This window comes from Chenopodium quinoa, unplaced genomic scaffold (genome assembly GCF_001683475.1).
Source record: "Chenopodium quinoa cultivar QQ74 unplaced genomic scaffold, ASM168347v1, whole genome shotgun sequence".
Taxonomy (NCBI): Eukaryota; Viridiplantae; Streptophyta; class Magnoliopsida; order Caryophyllales; family Amaranthaceae; genus Chenopodium; species Chenopodium quinoa.
The window spans coordinates 4,359,076-4,376,883 of NW_018745003.1; the positions used below are offsets into that span (position 1 = coordinate 4,359,076).

The window sequence follows — 17,808 nt, forward strand, 5'->3', positions numbered from 1 at the left end:
TAAGAACTTTCTCATCACAATATTGATGTGCATGAGTAAAGAACTAAAGACAAAATGCACCAAAAGAATTTGCGTTGGTTGAAAACTAATTCTAAATTTTATGAATACTCTGCATGTGATAATTATATAAGAGAGACGACCATTATTTCAAAAATAACAAATACGAGTCAAGTAGATTGTACTAATGTCAATTGCAAACTTGTGTAAGCAATAATATGTGCAAATGTTCAATCATGCATGAAAAAAGTGTAGTCCGTATTATATTTCTACCATATTATATGTATGTGAGGTTTTCGACAATAAAATCAATTAGGCAATCTTATATTAAGCCTTCGTAACCATACAGAATGCAACACCATATGAATTAAATCAAATGGTTTAGCAGGTCTATTTATAGTAAAGTGCCACTTTACACTCTTAACTCCTTGTACTAATTTCTCATACTCTTTTGGAGAAATTCCTTTTAACATCGTCTTAATCTCAGGGATTTTCGACACCGGAACATGAATCGAAAATCGACTCCAATCAAGAACATCACTGAAAGGGAAGGAATAATTATCCTTAATGACTACGGGTACGCAATCTGTACGTATAGCTTCAACTATACGTGAACTTGCTACTTCGTAACCACTAGGGCATAAGCAAAACTTGCTTTTTCCTAACATTTGGAAGTAATTTAGATGCTTAGGAAGGTGTTCATGGAGTTGGATTTCGTCGTCTTTCTCCCATTGCTCGAATAAGAATTTTCTAACATGGCCATGATTAGCACCCGCGAAAAATGCAAAGATTCGACGCTTACTTGTGTGCAAACCCAAGCTTGGTTGGTTTAATTGCCTAGCCGGAACATTTATCTCGGGGATTGGTACGTCTCTCACGGGTTGGAATCCCTCTGATGTATTAGCATTACAAAGTGCTCTTATAAGATTTTGCAATAATTTTGGGTTGCCAAATGAAATATCCGGTGCCTGAAATATATACAAACATAATTACTTTAGCTAGGAGATTATATGAAAAACAAACCTCAAGATAATATCACTTTTGTTTGAATTTATATGATTTTGTCACGTGTATATATAAATTCATAAGGTAGCTGGATTAAATTACACTATTTATCGTGATAGTTAATTCTGAACAAAGTGAGTATTAAGTTACGACGACTCACCCAGTCATGGCACGAGAGCATGAAATGATCTGCTCCATGACTTCTATTCCAATAAGAATACTTCTCGGCAACCACATTAACATAGTCCAATGTCACTCTATTGAGCGGTCCACGATCGAAGTCGTGGGGCTTGTAAAATGCTGTCCTTATGTTAACTATACTAAAGGGGAGAAAGAAGACATGCGCCTCGTTAGGGTTACTAGCCATAAACTTGTTGATTAAGCTCATTCCATCTTCCATTTCTTGAATGAAATGCCCTTCTATGCCGTAGATATAGCTCATTGGTCCTAGGTGCACCAAGGGTGGCTCCCCTTCTTTGTAGGTCCATATCTTGAATCTTTTTACCATCTCTATATGACTCCTGCTTATATTATCAATTGAGCTAACAATTAGTTAAATATAGTAAATCTATGTACGTATAATAATATCATACGTACGTATAACAATTACGTCATGTAACAACTATTTTGATAACAATCTCTATCAATTATTTTACCAAATAAATGTTACAATTACTCCCACGATTAATAACTATTTTTGCCGAACTAGGCTGAGTATGATAAAAGTCCTTACAAATTGCCGAGGTATGCACGAGTCATCATCGCTCATGCCAAATTAATGATTGATAACTTAACCCATACGAGCTTGCGCATAGAATGATATGCATGCAGCATACAAGTGCATGTGTACTCAAGATGTACAACATATAACATATTTTACCCTAAAATTCATACAACTTCTCTTCCAAATTACTCCACCATATATCATACTTTAAACCATCATTAATTCCGATTATAGGATCCTGTGCCATTTCAAATGTAATGTACGACCATGTGAAATTGCTACTTCATTCTAAGTACTAGCTTAGTGTTATACCGTCAAATTCAACGAGTGTAAAATTATATGTAGCGATAATCGTGTAATCATCGTATAATATAAGGTTTTATATTATCCACCTTTAATTTGTTTTCATTTTTCTTGGATCTCTCAATTCAAAAAGGAAGCTTGTTTACAGTATAGTTTAAGGTATTGAGCATTTTCGAATTTTGTATTGAATTTTTTCTTCTTAATAATTATTATTAGCTTCACAACCAGTTAAAGAGATTTTTTTAACACAAAATGTTTTTTAATAGATATAAATATTGATTATCAATAGTTTAATATCACATTAGTTTATAGATTTTTTATATTACTGCATATAACCCATGGTATAAGCCTGATGAAAATTATGATATCCATATAATTAACTTCTATATATAAAGCCTAAGTCTTGCAAGAGTAAATTGGTATTTCATTCCAAAAGTATAGCTCGTACGAGAAGTAAATTGTAGTATAATGAAAGTGTTGCAAGTAAAACTTATATTGTAGTTTATTGTGCATTTCCTATACATGCAAGAGGCAGAGCGAAATTTTAGAGATTATATTAGTATACGGAGAACAAAATTTTTATATCTGAATTTGTTTGTTTGTTAGCTTATTACGCACTGTATATTATAAGGATCACCTATAATCAATACATTAATTCATGTTTCCATAAAAAAAATTCCAAAACTTCAGCACTTTGCCTGTTGTTTGTCATTTCTTAAAATCAACTAGGGTATGCACATGCTACTATATGTTATATGTGCATGCATTTATTAGCATTGTGATTTATTTTCCTTCTTTGCTTTAACATGAAGACCTTCCCATTAATAAATTAATTCCTCCAAGTCTAAGATTATGGAAAAGCACAATGAATGAATTAAAAATACATGATAAAAAATCTCTAGTCAACCAATTGGAATTCATTAATATTATTCGATTATTCCCCTGAGTTTTATTTCTAGCTTATTGATATTCAATTTTTCCGTCAAGAAAGAAAGACAGAAGTCCAAGTTGTTTTATTTATTTATTTTATTTTATTTTTATTTTTTACAAGCAACAGGCAAAGAGCTAAAGACAGAAGTCCAAGTTATACGTAGACAATGTATGAAATGTTGTTTCCCATCTTTCTAAGGTTTTTCCTAACCATACCATTGCATTCATGGAACTATGTATAAATCTCGATGTAAAATTTTCATCGACGCAACTGGGGTGCACATTGTATCACCTGTACGTTCCCTAAGGTTACATACCACTCTCACTCAAAGACACTTTTGAGTGAGAGGTGGAGCCATATAAACTTATGCCCGAAGAAGAAGAATGTGTTTAGCTCTTTCTGATATATATGTATAATGTGTGTTGTAGTATTTTTAGAAGGATTCCAAGCAATATATAAACTATGTAAGGAAGATAAAAAGGCAAGTATAACCTCTCCAACAAGTGAATTAATCTGAATAAAGATGAAGATTGATCACCATAGTCCATAAACAACCACATAATGAAGGGAGTTACCAAGAGGTTACAAAGAAAGAGGAGAAAGCCATTAGACATGTTCTTCAATGAATCTAGACATGATAAAGTCTACTCCACAATCCACCTGTGCGCAAACGTAGTAGGCCACAACCTACTTGTGGAGTAAACTGATCAAGCTCTAGAAAAGCCACAAACCAACTAAGAAACATGACTTTTACTCTCTTTACTCCAACAATACATACATACACAGATATCTAACACGTCTTAAAAGTTGTTGAAATTCTTGTGTTTGATTAACTAACCTATTCACTAGATGTAACAATTTAATTATTAGTCGACTTATTACACGCAAATCCTCATCGATATAGTAGACTATTCATATGAACGAACAACACATTTAAGAAAATTATACTCGTACTAGGTAAGTAGTAGTACTAATGTACTATGTATATTTGTTTGACTTTAATAATTTGGCATATCATCAACATGAACAAGTTATATTATCAACGTAAAAATAAATTACTCCATAACTTCCAAACAGAATAAATTAATTTAAAGTGAATTATATGAGTATATTACTTCAAGTTTGAAGGGGAAAAAAAAGAAAAAGAAATGAGTAATTAGTTTTTAAAGGCTTACTGATGGAAAGCATATGGATTCCGGTAAACGGGACCTCTTGGAATGAAAGTCTGTTCTTCTTCTGATGTATAACTCTGACTCCGGGATGCTTCCTGGATCGCGGCACGAGCTCGAGCCAATCCATCCTCAATCTTCTCCAAACTACGATGGTCGTCGTTGTTGTTGGTGGTGTTGGTGTTATTGTTGTTGTTATTTTTCTTCTCTTGTACCTCTTTCTTCTATACACGCACAAAGAAAGTTAATTAAGAAAAAATTTACCAAGACAATAGAAAAAATAAGGAGCAAAAACAAATTAAAGCAAGATAATCAGTATATAATGAACTTACAACCAGCATGGAAAAAATTGAGATGTTATTATGAGAATGGTGTGTATGATTATTAATAATGTTAATGGGAGGATTATTATTAGAAGAAGGTGGAAAAAGATTAGAAAAAAGATTGATATTTAAATTAAACTTGTTTTGGTGAAAGAAAAACAAGTAAAACAAGGTTAGAATAAGAAAAGAAGGAAGAATTAGCAAAAATTTTGTGGGTGTGTTAGCCATGGAAGAAGTTTTTAGTGTTTTAGGTGCTTCTAATTAATTTTACCTCTCTTTCATAATCTCTTCTCTCTCTCTCCTTCTTTTTTATTTAATTTTTTTTTTTTAAGTAGCAGTATTTATATATCTCTGCTTCAATCCTTTCACTAGGTTGTGGTCTTATATACTTCGTATTATGGAGTGAATAAAAAGATTTAAAATTTCAACATATACAAAATACAAGTGGACATACTAGTATTATTATATGCTTGTATTAAATTGTTACACTTACGCAACTTAATTAGTTGATTATAATATGGAAAAGTCAAAGTTTAGGGACTTAGGGGCATATGATCAAAGATTATATGAAGTATTAGAATATGTGCATGGAGACATGGCGTACTATAAAAGTATTCCTTCGGGTTTTTTAGTGTTCATATTTATTAGTGTATATACTATTATACTCTTGTTTCTAAGAAACATGAGATTACATGTAAGAAAAAAGGTGTAGATAAAAAATTTCTCCTGGTACATATTTATTACACGTAAATTTTCATTATCTCATATAGAATGAGGGAATCGAACAACCTAAACTTTTTGACTATTGGCTATCTTAATTTCGATACGGAACTTGATGTAAGCTAAGGCTAGCTTATACTCGATCGGTTTAAAGAAATGCTACACATTGAAGTATTTTTTATTTTTTATTTTTCCGTTCTTCTTTTAGTAATGTTAGCTATCTGAATTTTACGAAACTAGGCATAAACTTATACTGATTGACGACCTATGATATTTTAAAAGTTTCAAGAAAATTATGAATTTTGGCTGATATTATAAGTGAATGATACCCAAAATTGAGGATCATATCACATTTTCCTACCCTTAGGAACTATATTATTCTCTTACTTAATAATTGTCTACTACTTTTGGATGCATTAAATTAAAGTTAAGAGATACATACCTCAATTCATGGCTACGACTTAGAGGTATGGTCGACTTATAAGCAATAATAAGCTATAACCCAATAGTTTAGTTCTCAATTAAGCATATAGTGATATAGCTAGTAGATTGAAATAGCTATGTTATTCCATAAAATCAAAGCTATTTTGATGGTACTTCTTCACCCAAAAAATAAATAAATAAATAATAATAATAATAATAATAATAATAATAATAATAAGACTTGTGCTTTCTTTTTCTTTTTCTTTTTTTTTTTTTAAGAAAAAAAGACTTGCACACTTACATAACGTACATGCATACTGAAATTATCAACAATTACCTTGATACAAAATAAAAGTGACCTATATTTTACATATAAAATTACTATCTTTACATTGTAGAAATCAATCCTAATGCCTTAGAAATCAATCCGATGTATAATAACATTAACGTAGACTGAATGTACCTAAAAGTTTTGTATTATCTTACAAATCAACGTTAATAAATCATTTTACAGAAATTGTTCATATATCTTAGCTCATTTTTTAAATATCCATATTTTTAAAATTACGGATTGGATATAATCTCATCGTAATTATAATTGTATCTCAACCGTTCTCAAACTAGTTATCAATCGAGCCACCAAAAAGATAAAGATTACACACCACAGTGACACGGACATACAATAAATCGATGTTGGATTTGTATTAGTGTTGCAAGGCCTAAGTTTGATCGAGTTACTTGCGAAGAACCACTAATTATGTTTAGTGAATGGAAACTGAACTCCTACGGCTACGCTGCTCAAATCTGTTCATCCACCACTAAAAACCTATCATAATGCTTCAGCTAAGGAAATCAATCGGATCAGCTAAGGAAGTGAAAAGTATCATTGCGACTACATAATCAAATCGTGACTTAAACAGGGGGAAAACAGAAACAGATAGCTCAATGCATCAATTCAACCCAGAATATGTCTCACATGCAATAAAACAGAGACCCTGTCTTCAGGCTCTGGCAAGGATCAAAGTTGATAGAGGATAACAGAATGCACATGTCACTAACCAACCATATACCATATCAGACTATCAGAGATACAGACACGCTAGTTTTCTTAGGGTCATTCCAAATTCCATGGATTCGTAGGCAGCATTACTGAACAAAAAGCAACTTCTAAGACCTTCATAGACTATGGGAACTATGCTTACTAAAATCAGCAATTCGCAACTTGCAAACTCAACTCCTATCTGCATTTCTCAGATCTATGTTACAGTATATCACAAACACAGATTTACAGAGATTACCAATGAGAAATTGAAATCAACGAATTATCATGGGCAAATAACAAATTTGGATGCTGTATAAAATCTAAAAAGAAAGGATCACCAAGTATGTCTTTCTCTACCTTGAGTGAAATTGTTGTAAAACAATATCATACTAAAGCATACAATAAACAGTATTCACCACACAACAAAACTGCAGCAGAATCGGACTAAAAAACTATTTCAGTTAAGTCCATAAGAAAAGAAATTGGAGTAAGGTAGAAATTACAAAGAGAATCTGCAAAAATCTATGGCTCCACCGTTGAAACCTGCTGCCACTCTCCATCAACCGCCTCTTTCCACAATGTAACATTGTTGTCCCCGTCTGCAACAGCCAACAAGTTCCCAGTCAAAGACCAAGATACCCTCCAAACTGGAGTCTTGAAGTCCTTCAATACTCTGCCCTCCCATTGCTCTCCTTCTTTGCCTACAGTCCATATGACCACAGTTCCATCCTGTGAAGCGCTAGCAATGGTCGACTTTGGAAGCCCTAGATTAGGAGCCCAAGCCACATCCCTGACCCAATCTGAGTGCATCTGAAGAGCAGGGAAGCAGTCCATCTTCCATGTCCCATTGTAAAGCTTCCAAACTTTCACGGTGTTGTCACAACCTCCGGAAACCAATTTATGGACGGGTTCAAGCAATCCAGATCCAACAAGAGCCCCTGGAGCTGTTGCTGGAGCCCATGAAACAGATGTTACCCCAACCGGATGAGCCTGATCAATCCTGTTTGTGTCCCAACCACCATCAGCCTGAAGGGTAAGAACAGAGATGGTCCCATCCGACGATCCACAAGCCAAACAAAGCCCTAGTTCATGAGGTGCCCAAGAGATGGAATTAACTGAAGATTTATGCTCATGGAACACATGAGCTTGTGCCCACTCATTCGGATTGGCCTCCTTCCAGATAATAACCCTACCATCATAAGAGCATGAAGCAAGAACTGAGCCAAATTTCGGGTGTGCCCATGCAACCTGCCAAACAGGCCCTTGGTGGCCGGTCAATGTGGCAAGAGATTGTGTGGCGGAATTACTGCTCACACCAATAATCTTAATCGAGGTATCAGACGACGCAGTGGCAACCCGTTTACCATAATAATCCATTTGAACATCATGAACAACATCATTATGTCCGGTTTCAATCTTCAGTGCAGGCATTTTCGTTCCTCAGTCTTATCCTTCCTCAACACAATACGATTTCTTTCCCCAGTCCTCAAATTCAGCTAAACTTCCACCAACTATATGACAAGTGCATTACAATCCAAGTAAATTAATCAATCAAATTTCCTCTAACAACCCTAAATCAGTAAACAACCACTGAAACCAACCTAATAAAAATGGTAAAATCATATCAAACATGAAATAAACAATGAATCGCAAGCAAAATTCACCCATTTAGAAAAACCCCAGATAAGATCTGATGTGGGATTCAACAATCCAACATTAAAATTCAATTCTTTAACCCTAATTCTTCAAATTTTCTTCAGTATGACTATAGAAATCAGATCTATAACTATAAAAGCACAAAATCAAAAATACCCAGAAACTAGTTTAGAAGAATCATGAATAACAGATCGGAATAATTCACACTAATCAAACAATCAGGCATCAAATTGAACACAAAGAATGAAATCATAATATTTGGGTCTTTTCCTAATAATTCATCAAGTTTCATAGTTAGAGATCTAAATTAGGAGAGAGAAAGAGAAACATACCTGAAGAAAAGAATGTGCGTGGCCAGAATAATTAGAGAGATGATTGGGAGAAAAACAGGAGAGAGAATTAGAGAAATCGGAGTAAAATGTAAAAAGCTGAAGAGAATTAGAAAGGGGGGTTCATGAACTGCTGAAAATCGGTGTCATATTTTATTTAGATGCAATGAAAAAATATTGTAAAGTACTAAATTAACCCTGATACTACGATTTCTTTTGTAAGAAAAACCTTAATATAGAGTATTAATTTTTAAAGGATCTTGTTAACAAGCACTCTAGGCATTAGATAGTTACGGAATACTTAATATATTACTTTAAATAGTATTAAGTTCGGAATGCATGACAAAATTACACACTGATCGATGTAATTAATGTTAATTTTACTTTAATAATTTCACTTTTAGTTCTCTTATATCTAACGCCTCAAGGGCGCTCGTTAGTTTTTGCCAATTTTTAAATCCCCTTGTTATCATTCTTTGCATCTTGTGATTTTGTGAAGCTGTGATTGTTGGTTCTTTGAAAGTATTTTTTGCTTTTTTTTTTTTTTGTTACATTTAGATATTAAAAAAAATACATGTATTATAATGAATGAACATTTTAAATAAATATAATTAACATTAAAATAATAAACTAGAATATATATATATATATATATATATATATATATATATATATATATATATATGTGTGTGTGTGTGTGTGGGGAATGAAATAAAACTACCCGAGTCGCCAATGATAAAGAGTAGGAAAAAGCTCGAAAATATTTTTTAACACTGCATAACAAAAACTTTTATTTTAACACCACAAAAAACTCAAAAAAATGAATTTTATCACCTGTGAATGGATTATTGGATGAAATTTGTTAGTGGGGCTCATAGTCTCCACGTGTTCGCTGTAGTAAAATTGGAAATTCCTTAGTTAATGTCGATATCAAATTACCAATTATTAAGAATTTTTCACGGTAATTGTGAAAAAGGAAGATGGGTGGGTTAGAGGATGAAGGAAGAAAGGGGAAGAATGATAGCAGTTTGGAGAAAAACCCATAAAAATATCTTAATTATCTAAAAAAAAAAAATTTAATTAAAAATTATTTCCTATAAAGCAGGTAACAAGTTAATCGGACCATTTTTAGCAGACTGTGACTAAAGGTTGGATTATATTGAGTTAATCAAAAGGCTGGACTATTTTGAGAAGATCTCTTAAAGGTTGGATTACACCTGTCAATTTTTCCTATTAATAAATGTTATCTATGCTTTTTTGATAATTTTATTCTTTATCGGCCTTTATGCAGCTTATTCGTTGCCTATTGATATTAAAATCATTTCTGATGTAAAAAATTGACAAAAAGTTAATCTAATACAAGGAAATAGTATAATCAAAGCAAAGCAATTACAATAAATAGGTTAAAAAAGGAAATAGTATACGCAATCCGAAGAATTAATTTTAAGAAATAAGATTGAAAAGTAAACAAGTTTATGACATGTAAACATAAACTAAGCATTCATAACATTATGACGTATAAGTTTGTCATGAATTTCAAAATCAATACTTACACATTTTGATATACGTTTTCCTTTTAAAACCGATTTGATAATAAGTGTTCTTCCGTCTTATATTACTCTGTATTCTTTTGCATATTCCGTATACATTAATGAAAATATATGGTTAAAGTTTAATACTTTACCAAGAAAATGAAAAAATGGAAATAAAAACCGTATATAGGGACGAAAAATTATAAAGATAAATTAACTAAAAAAAAAAAACGATAACCAACGCGATAACTAATTAACTATCCGATATTCCCACCACATAATTGAATTGGAAAAGCAAAACCTTTGACTCTTCCATTTTTCTGAATTTGGCATTTCCCCTCCATTTTTCTGCACTCAATATCCTTGCAATTCCTCCATTATTCCATTAACCATCTCAAAGGTTAAACTCTAAATTATTTATTGAATTTCATTATATCTTTCCAAATTATTGTATGCAATTTTAAAAATTTTATTATATTTTTACCGTTTATTATAAATTTATGAGTTGGGTTATTCCTTTTAATTTTTCTAAAATTCTTCATTGTTTTTTTTCTGTTTATAGGAAGATCTAGAAGAAATCTGGATTAAAAATGGAGGGTCATCATCCTTATTCTCCAAAAGATCTGAACTTGCCTGGATTTGTCCCTAATTTTCTTTCTGCTTCTGAAATTTTGGGTGTTTTTGCTGTTGCTACTGTTATTGTTTTCTCCGTCTCATGGATTCTTCCTGGTAAATTTTTCAATTTAGTCTTAATTATCTGCTTTTAATTTTGAATTTTGCTTGTTTTTATTTATAATATTTATCATTTTTTATAAAAAAAAAAATTGAAATTTGATCCATATACGTTGACTTTTGCTCTGCATTGGTAGTCTGTGATGTTTTTATAGATAATTGTGTTGTATACGTTGAATCTGCTGCTTAGAATGCTGACTAGCTAACGTATTGTTAGTGAACCACGATAAATCCGTGTTTTGTTTGACCGAGAACAAACTAATGACCTTGTTGTAGTTGTTGATTTAATGATTCTTGGTGATGGTGTTATCTTGAATGTTTTTGTTAGGATCTCAAGCGTGAGATCATAGGAGAGTTGGGAGTTTATCGGTTGTGTTCGAGTTTATATATGCTGATTTTGGTTTCAATATATGCCAACTCATGTACTCATAAGTCATAACATCAGAAAGTTGCTTAGTTTGTTATGCCATGTCCAATTCTGGTTTATTCGTGTTTGTGTTGTGGGTTCATGTCGAATTTGTTGGTGTTCTTGTGTCTTGCAAAGATTGCCAACTCCAATAATGAGTAGCGTTTTTTTTCAACTGGTTTGTGGTTGAATTGAATGAAATGAGTCAATTTAAGTTGAGTAGGACTAACCATATATCTGAACTTTGTAGTCGTTTGTCAAGTCTGGACGACATGAAAATTTCTTCATCAAGTTGGCTAGGAAGGATCATAGGAAATATTTAGTTGTAATTCATCCTAAGTGGGGATTCACCTTAATGGTCTACTGTTATTTGACATTAGAGGTCGTGAATTCGTGCAAGTTGGTTAGGATTGATCATAGGAAATATGTAGGTGTGATTCACTTTAAAGTATTTTATCTATTCTCCATCCTTACACACCAAGTTCTCTGTCACACAGGTTTGTTTTCGAAGACAACAAAACTTGAAAGATTGCTCATATGCTGGTTTACTATCACTGGTCTAATACATATGGTTGTTGAGGGATACTTCGCTTTCTCACCAGATTTCTACAAGGACAAGAATGGATTTTTCTTGGCCGAAATTTGTAAGGCTCCTGTTTCTTAATTGTATAGATAGACATTTTTTTCCCGTTGACATGTGAAGGTTGTTTTGCAATTTGTCTGATAATATGGCTTTCACAGGGAAAGAATACAGCAGAGGTGATTCAAGGTATGCCTCTTTCGACTCTGCAATTGTTGCTGTTGAAGGAGTAACAGCCGTTATAGAAGGCCCTGCTTGCCTTTTAGCAGCGTAAGTAATTAGCATGCTCTTCATCTTTTATCGTGCTGATAATTTAACTGAGTTTTAACATATGATTATTAACATGATTAGGTCTCTCGTATAATGCATGCAGGTATGCTATAGCAACCCGCAAATCCTATAGGTATGTTCTTCAGCTGGCTGTATCTCTCGGGCAATTCTATGGTCTTGTGATATATTACATAACCGCAATATTGGAAGGGGACCATTTCTCTGTGAGTCCATTGCACTACTACGCATATTACATTGGAGCAAATGCGCCATGGGGAATCATACCGTTCCTCATAATCATCAGATGTTGGAGAAAAATTTGTGAATCTGAGGGTAGAAGTAAGATAAAAACCAAATGAAACTTAAGCAGTAGTTAAGCTAATGTTACATGATCCTTTTTTTTTTTTTTTTTCGCACATCTACAAGCTTCCAATTCTTCATCTACTCAATTTTGAACTACAATTTCGCAAGAAATGATATTTTTGTAATCATTTACTAGTATTATGGATCTTTAATTGTTGAATTTAAAGCAACTCCTTTTTCCTGCTGTGATATTATCATTATGTTACTTGAATTCTTTTATTATACAGTACTTGTAAATTCAGTGTAATTCTGCTTGTGCTAGTTTCATCTTACATTCGTAATTTTTCAGTTGGTCATATCTTTTAGGCAAATCTATAGTATTGTGATAATACTTGAATAGCAATTTGGGAAGGGGGCAATTACTCCTCGTGCCCATTTTACTACAGAGACTACGCATACTGCATTGGAGTGAATTCACCTTGGTGTTTGATATGTTCCTCGTATTCAACAGTTGTTGGAGAAAGTGTTAATCTGATGGTATAATCAGGAGAAAATTCAAATGAAGTTGATGGTAATATTACATTATCTGTTTGTTGATGAGAAGGTTTGGACTTAGTAGAGAGCAGAGAATGTTATAGATAGGCGGACTAGGTTTAGACTATGTTCGGATGTTCTGCAAAGCATTGTTGTTTTAACGGAGTTTGATCTGCATTGATAATGTGTTCTCCTTGGCCCTAAACTGATTTTTAATCTTAAGAAAATGCGACATGATCTGTTTCTGTGCATTACAGCAAGTTTCCGATTTCTTCTATTACTTTCTTGCCTCATGGAGAGTTGACAGTTAATTTTGTGTATCAAGTAATCCTTCTGTAGTTACTGTCATACGGAGTACATCTTTTCCTTTGCTTGCATACGGAGAATTCCCACATATATGAGGCAGGAGCATGGTTAAAATCTACTCGTATTTTTTTGTAGGAAGCTAAGGATTAGCTCGACTTCAAAATTTCTCCCGGTTAAAACCGAGGTGGTGAGACTGGTGACTGGCGAGGTTATACAACTCCATTAGCTCAGGGTCCCTGATAAGTTTAAGGCGGCCCTGAACTTAGTGTGTGACAGCGACCAATAAATTACATGCATTTATTTTGTAACTATATTACTGTATATAATCTTGCTTTTAATTATTAAATTACTTGTCCATGATTCATGATTGTATATATATTAATCTAAAACTTGTATGTACTGTCATCAAATCTCAAGTCAAACTTCTCTTTCTTTTAACTATTTAGGAAAGGATAGGGAAATATGAACACATGCATTCTTAGTAATTTTAACTTTGATAGATTCCTAGTCGCGATGAAATTGATTCGAATAATGCAAAGAACCAACTAGACTGAGCTTTGCTACTGAATAATTGTTAATGGTATAGTCGTATGGTAGTTAGAGGTGTTTATTTGACCAGAAACCTAGGTCGATTTTGGTGATTTCAGGTAGAATTTGTTTCAAATTTGAATCATGTTAATAAATTATGATGTATTTACAAGTTGAAATCTAAATCCAGTGTTTTTTTAGTCGGTTGGGTCAATTGTTAACACCTAATTGGCTATGAGTACATATATAAGATGTTAATATAGCATGACTAGCTAGATTTCTCATATTGTACGACGTTTAATTTGCAGGTATGCCGTAACAACACACAAATCCTATAGATATGCTATACAATTGGTTGTAAGTTCGATGGAGTTGTATAGTGTTGTTATATACTACATGACCGTGTTCATAGAAGGGAATCAAGTTTCAGCAAGTCCATATTACTTCTATGCATACTTTATTCTGGCGAACTTACCTTGGGTAATAATACCATCACTCGTAATAATCATATCTTGGAGAAAAATCTGTGAATTTGATGGTACTAATAAGAGCAAAGTCCAGTGAAATGAATTGGCCTTTGATCATATATGGAGTTTGTTTGACACAAGGTCGATCGAATTAAGTTGCGATTTGATGATCATAATAATTACTCTCTTCGTTTCATAATACATGTTTGATCCAGCATAATTTTGGATTTGTCTATCTTTCTTTGTTATTCTAATTTTGTATGATAGCCTAACAAAATTAATGATTGTCTTTTCCTTACTCTCTTTACTTTTTATTTATTTTTATTATGTAGAAGAGGGATATATATATATATATATATATATATATATATATATATATATATATATATATATATATATATATATATATATATATATATATATATATATATATATAACACGGTGAAAACAATAGATCCTTCGTCTGGATATTACTTGTGGGCTCAAGACTGGACTCGGCCTAAGTGATGACTGAGACGAGGGTTTCCTGCACAGCAAACACACGTAAACTAGCCTCGAGGAAGACCCCTCCGATGCCGAAGTCAGTACAGTGTTTAGAGAGAGAAAGCTATGCAAGAGAGTTAATGCTTGAGGTTTGAAGTGATTGAAATGAGAGAGAGAGAGGTCAAGACTTTTATACCTTACTCAAATGGATAAATTGGGCCTTGGGGTCGAATGGGCTTGCCATGTTGATCGGGCCTTTGACTGACTTTGCCTGTATTAACAGAGTTAAACCTTCTTTTGGGTTTTGTAATTGAATCATTTGTGGACCGACCCAATTGGAGTCAATTGGACCCAAACAACTTGCCCCCAGACCCGATTAGAAAGTTTGACGAGTTGGGTTTTGACTTGCAAAATGGAGGGAAGCAAATGATTAATTAGCACTTAATTTATTGCGGTTATTGGGGCAATAACAACAATTTGGAGTTTAATTGAGAATTTGGATGGTTTAGTGGGCGGTTAATCAGAGAAGAAGACGGAGAGGTGGAGCGTTGAAGTGGAGTTAGTGGGGGTGTTAGTGGCGCGACTCCCAAGATTCCCATTTCTGGAAGGTATTTAAGCCACTCGTCCCACATTCTTTCCTCATTTCCTTTTGCTAATTTCGAATTCCTTCTCGCTAATCACCACTGCTAAACCTTTTTTTCTTTTCTCACTCGTTTAGCAATCCAAAGCTCAAAACTGAAATTTGTTGCTCCAAACTTACAAATCGACAAATTCCGCGTCTGATCAAGGTAATTTTCCCAGAATTTTCTTCGGTTTTCTTGATTTTTTTTAGTACCCCCCTTTTTTCCGTTTTATCGCACCACTACCGTAAAAAATGGCCGGTGACCGTGGATAGAGAAAGGTGGAGGCTGAGCCGAGTAATGAAGAGGAGGAAAAGGTTCTGTAGTTAACTTTGCGGCGGAACCGTCCCTTGGCGATGATGCCACCCCTCAGCGACCAGATTCCTAGGGCTAGGGCTGGTGTTGCCGCCGCTTCTAGCGACTCCGCAATTGGGGTCGTCCCTTTAACTACTTTGCTGCCCCGCGCTTTGGGACAAGCTAGCACCTTTAACCGAAGCGCGAGTTCAACATCTAGGCCTTTGACTCCCGAGAAAAGGGAGTGGCTGGATGAAAATGAAAATGCTGGCCTCATGTCGTCTCCACCTTATAAATGGTGGATTGAAAACAAAGCCGAATTCTACTTTTCCGAGCAACTTGAGGTTTGCTACGGAATTATGGAGGAAGATGGGTATTGGTGCCAAATGCCCTTTGGCGATGATAGGATTCACTGTCCTCCACCTGGCTACATTGGGGTTTATACTTGCCAGCTGCAGTATGGGCTTCAGTTCCCACTTCACTCCTTCATAACCTCAGTGCTGAACTGGTATAACATCTTACTGTGTCAACTTACTCCCGTGAGCATTTGAAGGGAGATGACTTATCTCTGGGTGTGCCTGTTTTACGGATTCACGCCGAGCGTTCATTGTTTTCGTTGCATGCACAAACTGGTCTCGAACACCCAGGCCATCAGATTTCACGGCCTTTGTTGGTGGCAGATTGAAGATGAGAAGGGCTACCTTTTGGTCTTGCCAAACGATACCTCGGATAAAGACTAGAGGGGTCAATATATCTGGGTAAGGGTGCCCAAGACGAAGACCATCCAAACTACTTTTGTGCGTCGAGGTATTTGAGAAAGTCTGACCCCAGTGTGCCTAGCATCGGCCCTGATGAGTTTTCCGAATCAGATTTGAAGCAGATGGCATTTTCGGCCAGACCACAGTGCGTGGGGCCACAGGCCAAATGAAGGACGTGCCCACTACCTGGCTACCCTGCTACCACTACATCTTCCAAGAGAAGATGCTCGCTGTTGTCGGCCTTAGCCGATAGTACTAAGGCGATAAGGAGCTCGGCTGGGGCCGAGGACTTTATCGTTTTTCTTTTTTGTTTCCTTTGCTTTTTGATGCCCATCTTCTTTGGCGAAGCTAACTGTTTTTCTTGTCTTTTTAATGTTGTACGAAAGAGAATTTCGGCCTCAATTACGAAGTGCTCGGAATCGATCAGGAAAGGAATCCGATCACCAACACCCCGAAGATCACAGACTCGAAGGATCGGCCTCCCAGCTTGCACGAAAAAAGGTTCGAGGTAGTTAGCGCGGCTGAGTATCAACAATAGAAATCTTGGTGGAATAAGAGCCACCCCTATTTCCTTATTTTGGCCGAAGAGCAAGCCACTACGGCTCGCGCTTCTTCTGCAGCTAGAATTTCCACTACTGCTTGGACCTCTGCTCTTGCTGCCGAGCAAACTGAGACAGTTGCTCCACGAGTTGAAGAGGAAGAAGAAGAAGACGAATGTCTACTCAAGACTTCGATGAGCTTCCAAACTTGACTCGTCTGTTGTTTTTGTTGTGTTTAGTTTTTTTTTTTTAGGGTACCATGGATCTTTGCCCCCCTTATCCCTTCTTCTGTAGTCTGACGAAGAAGGACGAACCTGTTGATCCCGTTTAGGAAGTATCCTCGGACGAAGAAATGGTCAGGCCGAAGAGAAGGGCTGTCATTGGACCTGGGCAATTTTAAGCTTCCCCAATTCCTGCTAAAAAGCCTCGGCTAGAGGAGGAAGACAAAATAGAGAAGCTGGAGGAGGCTAAGGAAAAGACCCCTCCTCCTCTTGAGGCCCCTGCCGAGGTAGAGGTTCAGCAGAAAACTCATCCTCCAAGATTTTGAGTCTGGAGAGAAGACCTTGCCCTCGTAGCCGCCTCGGGAAGGACTTTTTACCGACGACAATCAGCGTGAGGTTGATGCTCTTCTCTTGCTCAACCCGAGGAAGAGGTGGAGATTTTGGGTGAGAAGCCGAAGGGCTTCGAAGAGGGTGTGGGCTCGAGGGAGGATGTCGGAGTTGGGGCTGTGAAGGGAACCAATATGCCTTCAACCTCTGCATACAATTCCTGCCGACATGGGGTTCGGATAAGCTCCTCTTCTCCATGTTCCTGAGGTTCTCAGAAATGCTCTTT

The 17,808-nt window shown here is 35.2% G+C and overlaps 3 protein-coding genes across 3 annotated transcripts; 1 reads left to right on the forward strand and 2 right to left on the reverse strand.

Moving 5' to 3' along the window:
• Positions 1-305: 305 nt before the first annotated feature.
• On the reverse strand, positions 306-5,170 carry LOC110708002 (probable glycosyltransferase At5g20260). The gene is made up of 4 exons (XM_021886098.1): positions 4,462-5,170; positions 4,136-4,353; positions 1,163-1,523; positions 306-965 (listed from the first exon to the last, which is right to left on the reverse strand). Exons 1-4 carry the CDS (start codon positions 4,678-4,680, stop codon positions 306-308), a joined length of 1,458 nt encoding a protein of 485 aa, XP_021741790.1. The 5' UTR covers positions 4,681-5,170.
• Positions 5,171-6,931: 1,761 nt separating this feature from the next.
• Positions 6,932-8,769, reverse strand: LOC110708003 (protein transport protein SEC13 homolog B-like). The gene is made up of 2 exons (XM_021886099.1): positions 8,626-8,769; positions 6,932-8,148 (listed from the first exon to the last, which is right to left on the reverse strand). Exon 2 carries the CDS (start codon positions 8,066-8,068, stop codon positions 7,160-7,162), a length of 909 nt encoding a protein of 302 aa, XP_021741791.1. The 5' UTR covers positions 8,069-8,148; positions 8,626-8,769; the 3' UTR covers positions 6,932-7,159.
• A 1,452-nt stretch (positions 8,770-10,221) lies between these two features.
• On the forward strand, positions 10,222-12,694 carry LOC110708004 (probable 3-beta-hydroxysteroid-Delta(8),Delta(7)-isomerase). Its single transcript, XM_021886100.1, has 5 exons — positions 10,222-10,554; positions 10,717-10,883; positions 11,790-11,936; positions 12,034-12,142; positions 12,246-12,694. Exons 2-5 carry the CDS (start codon positions 10,745-10,747, stop codon positions 12,499-12,501), a joined length of 651 nt encoding a protein of 216 aa, XP_021741792.1. The 5' UTR covers positions 10,222-10,554; positions 10,717-10,744; the 3' UTR covers positions 12,502-12,694.
• The last annotated feature ends 5,114 nt before the right edge of the window (positions 12,695-17,808 follow it).